The sequence below is a fragment of the Cyanistes caeruleus genome, chromosome 1, assembly GCF_971803275.1.
Source record: "Cyanistes caeruleus chromosome 1, bCyaCae1.hap1.1, whole genome shotgun sequence".
In the NCBI taxonomy this organism is placed as follows: domain Eukaryota; kingdom Metazoa; phylum Chordata; class Aves; order Passeriformes; family Paridae; genus Cyanistes; species Cyanistes caeruleus.
Window position 1 is genome coordinate 98,712,866 of NC_141701.1, and position 12,649 is coordinate 98,725,514.

General features: G+C 37.9%; 1 protein-coding gene across 2 annotated transcripts in view; it reads right to left on the reverse strand.

The window, feature by feature from the left end:
• The window catches only part of VPS41 (VPS41 subunit of HOPS complex), a 106,266-nt gene that overhangs the window by 58,408 nt on the left and 35,209 nt on the right, over nucleotides 1-12,649 (reverse strand). For both annotated transcript variants that reach the window (XM_023919543.2, XM_023919542.2), the window contains one exon: nucleotides 4,904-4,978. In XM_023919543.2, the coding sequence (XP_023775311.1) occupies nucleotides 4,904-4,978 (75 nt within the window). The remainder of the gene's footprint in view (nucleotides 1-4,903; nucleotides 4,979-12,649) is intronic.

A 12,649-nucleotide genomic window follows, 5' to 3' on the forward strand; every position in this document is an offset into this window, starting at 1 on the left:
TTGTACAGAGGTAGCAGACCATTTAACAGTCAGCAACAGAGTTGCAACCATAGGCAATCATAGTATCTATCAGAATTAATCCATCTGAAGAAGCATCAACATTGAATTTAAAAAAAACAAGTTTCTACTGTCATGAGAATGAACAGATTTTTTAAATGTTTCCTTGTCTCTAGTTTAGAACAAGTACAGAGATATCAAGTGATGTTTATGAAATATTGTTAGACTCAGATGATATGACTAGAGCATAAGGTCTCTCAAGATTTTTTTAAGTACAGCCCTCTTTTGGACTCATGTCTACTCATTCAATACACAATATTCCCTTTCCTAACTCTCAGATGAGACAGTTGACAATCTGATTCCTGAAGAACTTAGGAATGAAATGGGGCTGAAGACTTATGGCCAGAAATTAGCAACTGATTTACTAGCTATGATTTCCAGAAAAAATAATAACTGGCTTGCTTTTTCATTATGTTTTTAAGAGGTTTCCACCCTCCATCAGAAGTTGGTGAAACAAACTCATCTGAGAAGGGATAGACACCACTGGAGGAAGGGAGAAAAAAGAGCATCTCATGGAGCAACGTATCTGAGAGCAGATCTATTTAAGAAGGCTCTCAGACAGGCTTCCATTATTTTCTGGAAAATTTTCTGGAAAAGGTAATTTCCTTCAGTAACTCTGCTCTGCATGTTCAGCACTGTACTCAATGCTTTTAACCTTATTTCTTTCTTCCCGTCATGATTCCTTCAGGGGAAAAATAATTTAAAAAAAAATAGTAACAAGAAAATATAAATCCCTTTAGAGAGAAACCTGAAGAATAAAGTCAGTAAATATCAGTAATGGGCCACAAAAAGTGAGGCTTAATTGCTCTAAAAAGATCAATTCAGAGCACAAGAACCCTCAAAATTCCTGCAGACAGTCAAGAAGACAGAGTAAAAATATTAAACTTCAGGGAAACTACAAGAAGAACTAAGCCATCAGCAAGGAAGTAGGACATCCTTAGAGTGGCTCCAAATTCAGCAGTCTCAGTGAAGTTAAAAACATCTCCACCATCTCCTTTCAAGCTTGTCTCCTGGATACATCTCCTAAGCAGCATTATCAGCTCAGTCCATTACTCATTAGCGAATATACTGCCCCTAACAACATGCTTTAAAAATACTTCTGCATGCACTGTGTCGGGCTGAGCTACTGCTCCAAAGGATTAGAAAAATCAATATTTGGAGACTGTGAGATGTATCACAAAGCTGTGATTATGTAAGCCAGCCAAAGGGTTGTATTTGAATTGGACCTGGCTGTAAGCCTAGAAAACCTTTGGGCTGATGTCTAGAGGATTTTGTTTTCTGGGTTTTCATCAGTTGGCACATCATATTCAATACAACAGCCTACATAAAGTAAGAAACAGAGGAAAGAGAATATAAGAAAATAAGACACAAAAGAGAAAGCAGAAAAAAATTACATGGCTAAAACATAACACTGGAAATTCTGTGAAAACAGAATCCTCAAAAATTACAAAACAGCTTTCTCAAATTAAAAGCAATTAATCAAAATTAGCAACAGTGCCTTTAACATTTTCCTAATATATCACTGAATACGGCAATATGATATTTCTTTTAGAGTATGACAACAAAATGGAGTGGGCTAAGAGGAAAAAACAACTCTGCAGAAAATACATGTTATCATGTTTACTCTAGGGACATCATCTAACAGTTTATTACTTCTTAATGTCTCATAGTCTTCAGAAAGAAAGTGATTCTTTTGCTATTACAAACCTATATTGGATTTATCTATTTCTACTTTCCAAACCCACTCTGTTCACAATGCTCTTAGGCAGCTGGAAATAGGGATTTTATGATTCTACTACATTTTGCTAGTCCTGTCTGATTTTAAACACCCAGAACCCACCACTCCAGTGCATGCAGACTTAGATGCTTCTTTGCTTCCACATGTGGAAGAAGTAATCAACCATCAGTGTTCAAAAGGCAGGAAAACAAGTCATATTTCTTAAAAAAATGTGTTATACTTCACGGATATTCTTAACATTACTGCTGTTACAGGCATTAGAGATGACACTAAAACATGCAAGCACATGGGTTTTCAATATAATTTATATTTCTTCATATAAAAAACCTTACAAGCCAGCATAAGGGTGCCAGTTACACTCTTCTTATGTAATCATATGGGAGCTTTAGCAAAATCAGGAGTCAAAAAACTAATCTAAAAGTCTCCACAATTCTGAAGATGCAAGCCTGTTTTCAGTTCTGTTTACATGAGCACCAAAATTGTCTTACACCCTAACATTTCAATACCCAGCAGATAGATTAGAGGGCTAATATTAGTTATGATTTCTGCTCCTTTCCATGCTAGTGGTGATCAGCTACAGCTGGCTTCATTAGAAAGGATGGTTTTCAAAGAACCAAATGTGTAGGACAGAAAATCTGCAAGTGGTTCTCGAAACATTGGTTGGACATGTATGACATACATGCAATAGGTTTTGACATTGGGTCTGGATGTTGACTGTCAAGAAGAGGGTTAGAAAATTGTACTGTGCTTCTGTGCTCTCCCTGCAGTCTACACAGCTAGATCAAATCTAGTTTGAGGGTCAGAAATAAAAATAGTAGTAAAATAGTAGTAGTAAAATAAAATATATCAGCCAACAGAAGATACAAGGAGGAGGTCCTCATTGTAAGGCCTTCCCTCAAGAAAATAAATGGTTTCCATCTTTACCTTATTTGACTCACTTTGATATGTGAAAATGCACTCTGCTTATCACAAAAGAGAACACATTTTCATTAATTGGTAGAATATACTTGCAGCTGACTCAGAATTCCCAGGCCTCTTCATTACATCTGCTTTTTTTGTTTAAAACTGATTAAAGAAAATTAAACTGTTTTACTTTACTGCTTCACTGTTTTTCCCCCTTGTTTTTTTGGTTTTTTTTAAAAAGTATTTCACCACTTTTACAATACTGAATCAAGTTAATAATGACTTTGTAACTACTTGTACAACTATTTTAACTTCTTACAATATCAACACTCCCACTATAGTAAGGAAAGAGCTATAAGGAATGAAAGTGACACTTTTGTAATGACCAGAACCCAGAAGTGCTACATTATCTAGCCAGGAATCTGCCATTTTCTTATACAGTAGCACAACATACAAGTATGTATTTTAATCAATTTTAGGAGTATATTATTTCACGGACATGAGTCTTTCTGAAATACCCAAATCTTTCAAATCTCCAGATGAGGTTTCCACAAATGTAAGAATATGGTGAAGCATCAATATCCCCGGACTCTAAGAAAGCAAATATACAGAATATTTTACTTGTGATACTCCATCCCTGTGGCCATGGGATTATATTTTAGACTGCCTTTTATTGTATGCAATGTCACACAATACATCCACAATAGCTATTTCACTAAATGAAGACAGTCACTATTTGAAGTATTGAAGTCTTTTCAAACAGAGTCACACCAGAGTAGGGACTATGGGGTTTTTAGCATTTCTAAAATTAAGTATATTTAATATTAACTTAGTATACAAAAATAAAATGTGTATGGCTTGCTGCCTCACTGCAGCATAGTGGATACTGACAGTCATCCACAGTCACATCTGAGGAGCCCTTACAGCAACAGCATGGACTTGCTCCCCAACACCACAGGAAAACCTAAACCAACAATGCTAGCTCAACGTTTTCATTAGCCTGCACAATTACTGACCCTTGCCTTATTTTGCTTAGACAAATAGGATACTCTTGTGGTGTTTCACACAGGATGTAAAATTCTACAACCACTTTGATAGCCACTAGTATCCTAATTACTGTGTCGAGATTGTGACATCAAGATATCTCTCAGAAATAAGAGGCCTGGATACACAAACTGTCTGCCTGCATGTTGAGGGAAAAAGAAAAATGTATTTGGAGTGAAAAAAACCAAATGTATACAGTCTAAAGGGGTTGTTTCCCCATTTTTCCTATTGCAAAATTCAGCTGTATTTTAGTTTAGAGAACTTCTACTGAATGCAGCACTCCTCCTCCCAAAAATCTACTGTGTAAGAAATGTTCTCCTGAGTAAGTAAATTGGATATTGAGAAATTATTGAAATGATTTTTAATGTACTGCATTTGTATATGGGCACGATATTAAAAAAGAAGCTTAAATACACTCTGTGAATTAGAATTTTATCATTGCCAACGAACATTAGAAAATACTGTCACTGACTGAAAAAACAAAAAGACATTCTTATAACTGGAAAATCAATCACCAAAACCACTAAATGTCACAGCTCAACATTCCAGAGAAGCACTGATAATTGTTAGTTATACCCTACACAAATGATATATGTCTTCAGTCAAGGAAGTAGGTGTCAGTTTTTTAGGAAACTGTACATATATTGATTTTACATTTATTTAACGTGGCTGTTGTAAGACACTTTATTCTTCTGATAAACTATGATTGTTTATCAAAAGATTCTGTAATTCAAGAGAAACATTCATAAAGTGTGTGAAAATGAAAACCACCAGCCCACAGAAATCATGTCCACAAAATCCAATTTTGTGGATTTATAGCAGAAAGGCATTAAACTACTGTCTTGCAGGAACAGCAGAGTAGTCACTGAAGTATAACTGGCACAGCAGTAATGATTAAGTTGACATGTCCTCCTGTCACAGCTGTTAATCAGCTTAATAGCAGTCACATTATTGACATTCTTGTAATTACTTTTCCTACAGCATATTTGTGCAAAATATATTTGACTTTAAGTATTCAAAGGTGAGTTCAGTTCTCAATATGTATGGTCAAAATAGTGGTACTAAATGCAGGATTCAAATCCACACGTTATCACTATTATCCTAGTGTTAATACTAGGACTACCTGCTACCTCAGCAAATATATAAATAGATTTGTTGTACCTTCCCATCTTCTGAGCAAACACCCATGTGTTCTCCACTTTCATCCAGGCTGATCTGATTTATCTTTACTGGGCTCTAGAGAAAGAAAACAAACAAGAAATACTTTTAAAGTTACATCACAAATTACACACTTTAACATTCCTTGCACTATGAAAGATTTACATGTTAGCGACTAAGTAATGTTTAGTTACATGAACCAAAAAACACAGAATAGGTATTTCTGTGACAAAGCCAAAAGACAGTCTTCTTTCTAGCCTTCTGCCCAGCTCTAAAATTTTAACTTTCCTTTTACAGTTGCCTGCCTCAGGGCTCTGTAATTCTCATGAAGTCCCAGGCTCCCAGACTTTAAGCATCTGTGCCTGTGCATCATGGCTTTTAGTTCCCACTATCAAAACTTTGGATATAATGGTGACCACAAAGGCATCAGGGCAACTGAAAACTTCTCTAGTTTGGTCTGATGGCTAGGCTTGTAATTATTTCTTTCTTCAAATTCCTTCTCTTACTTTCATTTTTGTCTCTAATACTGTTCTCAGAAGTGAGTATTAGAAGGTATTGAAGTGCAACACAGGTTTTCCTTAGATAAATATAGAGAAAAACCAGAAAACTGTCCCAATTTAATAAATTTTCCCTTCCCTATCCAAATATACTTTTGGTTCTGACCTACAGGGTTCGACAGCATCTGCTACTGTTTACTTAACTTAAATAGCTATTCATACCTGCAGTACAGTGGACTTATCATTTGGATAACCTGATGCATATCCTCTTGCATATAAAACCCAATCCAATTATATTCAAGTACCAAGAAATTTCTTATGTATCATGATCCTGATATCACCCCCTGTAACAAATAGCTAATCATTTCAAGAATCACTAAAGGATCTTCACACAGTTAAGTCTCTCACACTTTTAAGAACAACTTTTCTTATTCAATATAAAATATTGAATGGATTGAACCAGAACTTAGATCACTCCTGTGATTCTGACTATGATAAAATAAATCCATTGTATGTTTGTGTAAAAAATAAAGTGTCACTGGAAAAGCGCTGGAGTTGTGGGATCACATTAGATGTTACACAACTATGTCTGAAGGATCACAGGTTCTTATATATGCTGTGGCAGTTGGAATTGCATTAAAAGTATATAATAAGTATATAAAAACACACTGTCCACATGGACTATCTAAAGGAGATAAATGAAGGTGTTCTCACACCCTTTGGAAAGCTTTTCCCCCCATAACCTTTCACATACACAACTAATTCCAATTCAGAGAAAGGAAGCTTTCCTCTCATCCACTTTGAAAATAACATGCCCAAATCATATTTTCTAGAAGCTTCTTTATAATCAAGGTTGAACAACTGAACACTGCACTGCCATAGCTGCCTGTCGCTCTATTGGGAATGGCAAGAACCACACAGATTCTCTTGTGAGTTGAGTTCTTTCTCTCCCTCTCTAGGTTTATTACTTCAGATCTTCTTTTATAGACAGATAGGTAAAAGTACAGAAAAGTAAAACTCTTATTGGTTAGTAAACTAACTTATCACCATCATTGGTCAGTGGGGTACTCCACCCCTCGACCTTCTCGTGCAAGAAAACAAGGAACAGACAAACAGCACCTGCAAGGCTGTCTTCCATCTCTGAGGATTGTTTTAATTCCTCCTTATGATTTCCCAGGCCACTTTCTCAGGCAAGACTGAGAAAGTTATGTGGCCTGCTATTCCACAGGCACTGTGCTCCCTGCTTTTGCTCATAGTTAGCATCCATAGTTGCCTGATGAGTTGGAAAAAATATACTGCCTTTTTGCTTTCCTTCTTTCTTGTGCGTGGAATACATAATTCTTGGTCTCACCACAAAATGGCACCTGGAAATACTGCAATTACTGTCTATCACAAAGTGGTCTTTCCACTCTGTGCTGTTTGCAAAGAAGTTCACTGGGAATTTAAACCAATTTTCTTTGACTTATGTGCTCCAGAAGTATTTTTGTTTGCCACAGACTGGTTATGCTGAGTTTCTACATTTCAAGACCAGACACAAGTGCATGACTAGCAGTGCAGGCAGCGGGTGCACGTTCCACAGCTGTGTTCCTCCTGTCACATTTAGAGGATGATCAGCAGAGGAGTATAGCTTAAGCTCAAGCCCATCAACCTGATGGTGGGACCACCATCCTTCTAAAAGCCCTGTTCTCAGATATTACTCACAGAATTGGGTAATTTCACAACTAGAGGATGCTGAGTAAGGCAAGATGTATCAGCTGTCAGTCCGACTTTCTAGAAGCTTCATAACCAGCATGTACTTTTATTCCTGCCTTGCCTTGAAAAATGCCTTTCTGAATTTCTGTTTTGCTCATCAAGGTGCAAGAGAAGACTTTTGTTGCAGTTGGACATGAAGTAGAAGTGTGAATTCAATCACAGCAGCCAGAACAAGATGCTCAGGAAAAGCTTCATTTTCTGAACTTTTCAGCTTTTTGTAGGGTATTATGATACAGGTTTAACATGATTGGTAAAGGGAACATCACGTCTCTGTCCCATTGGTGGGACAAGAGAAAAACATACTAATCACAGATGTACAGAACTGTTTTGAGAAAATGAAATTATTTACAAAAATAGTCCTTGAGTGAGAGATGTTCTCAAGAGACTTTCCCTTGGGAACAGATCAGCCACTGACAGGCTGGAACTCTCTCAGACTCAGAAAAATCAGGTTCACAGACTTTGTCACTGTCTAGAGGTGGGCATGGGGGAAAAGCTATCATGTCTGCAATACTCCTTCTACAACCAGGAACACCCTCTGGCCCTCTGAAAGGACAAGCATAGAAAATTTAACTGAGTTTATCATGGAAGTGGCATGGGTTTCTTTTTGTTTTGGGCTGCATCTAAGTTGCCACTGCCACAACTTTCTCACTAAGTTTCTTCTCTTTATTTGTTACTTTGCAATTGCAAAGACAAAACGTCCATCTTCAATAGTCCCGTCACGGCACAGGGTCACACACTAAGGTACAGTGTATGTACCTTATGAACTCATGTTCTCATTACCCCAGGACATACATCCACCATCAGGCTGACGTTACAGCAGCAGCAGATCTGGCAGCACTCCAGTGTGGTGAGTCTTGTTGGAGACACTACCACAACAAGACCCAAGACAAAAAGACAGGACAAAATGGGACAGACCAGAGGAGCTGACGGCTCAATACTACAGACCACACTGTTCCTATTTTCCTGTCAAATTACTTTGATAAGTTTGACTCTGAAAAAATGAAGTGTATAAAGTAGGCAAAGTGGACTACATAAGCTATCTTCACATAAATGTTGAAGATGAGGATCAGGATGATGGAATTTATCTACTGTGATGTGGTCTGAAATCCATATCGCAATACTTTGGGGATTAAATGTGAAGTTGTGCTCAGGAAATAGTGCTCAGCAAGGCAAAACCTCTCCTGAAGAATACTAGGATAACAGGAAGGGCTTCTACAGGCATGTGGAAAGCAAAAGAAAGACTAGGGATAATATGGGCCCTATCTGGAATAAAAGAGGAGACCTGGCTACCCTGGACAAAGAGAAGGCTAGGGTTCTCAATGACTTCTGTGCCTCTGCCTTCAATGGCAAGTGCTCCAGCCACGCCACCCAAGTCATGAAAGGCAGATGCAGGGACTGGGAGGAAGAAGATCCTGAGCCCACTGTAGGACACAAAAAGGTTTGAGACCATCTGAGGAACCGGAATGTGAACAAGTCATGGGACCCAGTGAAGTTAACCGTGTGTCCTGAGGGAACTGACAGATAAAACTGCTGAGCCACTATCCATCTTTTTTAAAAAATTGTGTCAGTCAGATGAAGTCCTTGATGACTGGAAAAAGGGGAATATAATTCTCATTTTTAGAAAGGGGAAAGCAAAAGACCTGGGGAATGACTGACCAGTCAGTTTCATCTCTGTGCCAGGCAAGGTTATGGAGCAGATTCTACTGGAAACTATGCTAAGGTATCTGGCCAACAAAGATGACTGGTAACAGCCAAAATGGTTTTACAAGGGGGGAAAACATGTCCAACAAATCTGCTGACCTTCCATGACAGGGCTACAGCACTGGTGGACAGAGGCAGAGCAACTGACATTGCCTAGCTGGATTAAATGCAAAATGTTTCACATTCCTGCAAAACATCCTTGTCTACAGATTGGAGAAAGAGGGATTTGATGGATGGACCACTCTGTGGATAAAGAACTGGCTGGACGGCCATGCATACAGAGTTTTGGTCAATGGCTCATTGTCCACACGGAGACCTGTGATGAGTGGTGTCCCTCAGGGGTCCATACTGGGGCCGATACTGTTCAACATCTTTGTTGGTGACATGGAGAGTGGGACCAAGTGAACCCTCAGCAAGTTCACTGATGGCACCAGGTTGTGTGGTGCAGTTGACACGATGGAGAGAAGGGATATTGACATCCAGAGGGACCTTGACAGACTTGAGATGTGGGCTGAAGGAAAACTCATGAAGTTCAACAAGGCAAAGTACAACGTCCTACACCTCAGTCACTGCAATCCCAGACACACCAATGGGTTGGGGAGAGACGTGATTGAGAGTAGCCCTGCTAAGAAAGACTTGGGGGTGACAGGTTATGAAAAACTCCACATGAGCCAGCTGTGTGTGCTCACAGCCCAGAAAGCAAATCAAATCCTGGGCTCCATGGAATGTGGCCAGAGGGTCAAAGGAGGTGATTCTGTCCCAACACTCTGCTCATGTGAGATTCCACCCAGAGTGCTGTGTGGAGTTTTAGTGTCTCCAACATGAGAAGGACATGAAACTGTTGGAGCAAGTCCAGAGGAGGGCCATGAAGTTTGTAAGAGGACTGGAGCACCTTCCCTAAAACACAGGCTGAGAAAACCGAGGCTTTTCAGCCTGGAGAAGGTTGCATGGAGACCTCATGGCAAGCTTCCAGTACCTGAAAGGGACCTATAGGGAAGCTGGAGACTTTTCATCAGGAACTGCAATGATAGGACAAGAAGTAATGAGTACAAATTGGAAAAAATGGAAAATTTAGGTTAGATATTAGGAAGAAATTATATACTGTGAGTGTGGTGAGACACTGAACAAGTTGCCAAGAGAGGTTGTGGATATCCCAAGTCTGATAGTGTTCAAAGACAGGCTGAATAAGGCCTTGAGCAACTTTGTCCAGGGGGAGATGTCCCTGCCCATGGCAGGGCAGATTAGGACTACATAATCTTTACATTCTAACCACTTAACATTCTGTGATTCCAAGATTCTAGAATGTTGTCAGTGGAAAAAAGGGTGATTCCACAGTATTTGCTTTTTTCCCACATTCAAAATAGCACACAATACTTCCAAACTCGTTCTACTGTTAGAAAGAAATTTGATGATACAGTATTTCACAACACCATATATAACTAGCAATTTTTTACAAGTCTTCTGTACGCCCAACACCTCAATCAGCTGCTATTAACTTTTTCTTTCTCCTATTATTTTTTTCTTTTTGTCTGCACCATACACAGATGACAATCAGGGAAAACAACTAAATTCAACTAAAAGAGACCTGCTCATTTACACAAATCTCCTGCCAAGTTTCAACAGGAAATGACATACACAAGGCAAAGCAGAGTAAATTTTTTTCAGTACTCAAGTCAAACTAGCACATTGACTATGTCAAGTCAGCCTGTTTGCTGAATTTGGAAGTCAGAACTTTCTGTGGAGCTCAGAAAGTGATGATAGATTATGATAGTCCAGGCTGAATATTACATGCATTTAAAAATAAAGTTTCAGGAAGAATCTAATGCCAGACTCTTCTTTTTGAGAGTTAAATAACAGTCAAGACTATGATTTCCAGAGCTATGTTCCATTGGAAAGCTGTTTGAGAATTAACATCTCAATCTATCCAGGAAATCAGAAAGAAAAGACCACTGATAAAATCGTGTCATGGTTTTATGTCAATCTATTACAAATTGGTACATATATTATCTAAACCAAAGTGTTTCTTCCAGAATCAGCTCCAATTCTTATTTTCATAACCATCATTTGTTTAAATATACTTCTGTGCCAGTCAGCAAAGCTACTTACCATTTCAAATTAATTTGCATTAAATTAATTAAATTAAATTGCATCAAAATTAATTGCATTTAATTGCATTCAACATCCTGTGGATAATTTTGATATTTCAGAAAGGAGGAACACAATACTGTGGGTCACCCCCTCTTTCCCTGCTTTTATTTTTCAATTTTTTATTAAATGTTATAAACTCAGGCATGAAGTTACAACTGCCTTTCCCTCGTGTTTTTTTTTTTTTAAAGCTTTGTCTAGCTAACTCACTGAAGAGTTTATTTGTCTGACAAAAGAAAACAGGCTTTGGATTTTACAGTAAAGGAATAAATGGTAGATCTCCTGCAAGATCTACCTTTACAGGGCTATGAAAGACGAAGAATCACTCAAGTTTAGAAAAAGACACAAGAAGTCACTAACTCATAATTTGAAAGACTGATTATTTAATACAGTTGGAACCATGATATGCACTGGGGTTTGGTCATTTGACTGTTTTAAAAATATTTTAAATACCTTAAGGTGTTAGAAAAAAAACTGTAACATGTACAAGAATCTAAAATTTAGAACATATAATCCATGTAAATATCACTCAGTTAAGAGATGATCTAATATTAAACCTCATGTCATAAAACTAGAGGCATCTGTATATAAAATGTTGAAAAAACTATTATTTTATTAGCACTACATTTGGTAATCTTTTTTTACCTAATCAGGACCCCTAGCATTAGGCCAATCAAGTAAAAATACATGACAACTTTGTTATCAGAATGATACTTTCAGTACTATATAAGTGATAATAACACACACTGAATTTCTCAAGCAATAATCCAAATCTGGAAATAATGTGGATCCTGTTAGTTAGGAATGGAAATACACTTATATGATTTACCTGGGAACAGCTTCAGAATTTCATAAACTGTTGAAGTACCAGAAAAAAAGGAGGAAATACCTTCAGCTGAATTTCCATTAGCTGCAGTTTTCCTTCTGATGGAGACATGTTTGGAATTCTGGACAACATAACTAAGTTTGACTGTTCAAAATCAATAACGTCAAGCTGACACCACAGAACAAAAAAAAATGTTACTTTAATGGACGACAGAGAAGTTTCGGTAGCAGGAGAGAAAGCTAGCAGACACCTTGCACATAAAGATCTAAATGCAGACTTTTGCAAAATCCTAAATTTAAAGGAAAGGAAAATCAAATATCCAGCAGCAAATATACTTCATATGATAATCAATTACCTAATGTAAAGTGCTTGAAATAAATGCTCTTACTATGGATTAAGTCAGGTCTTCAATTAGGAGTAAATTCATGGCCACTCAGAAAGCTTCTTTTAATTGTGTTCTTTGTGGCAACTCCTTCTCCCCTGACACTCATCATCATCCCACCTCATACAATCAGTCCCCCAATGGTGAACCTGAGAAATCAATCTGCTAATGTATAATTTGTAAAGCTCCCCCGACTAACAAATGGATAATTGATTCTTTCACAAATGCTGCATCCCAATGGATATGAAGTGGATGAACATGAAACGTAAGACTGGATTTCACTCCAATTCTGTGAGAAATGCAATATTTACAAGCTAGGAATCTAAACATTTTAATAGTTGTCTGTGACTTCACGCCTTTTAGCCATGGTTTGCAGGCAAGCCACACGCACATTAGGAGTGTGAAAAGCAAAGCAGTGTTCAATCATACTTACAGCAAAGCTCATT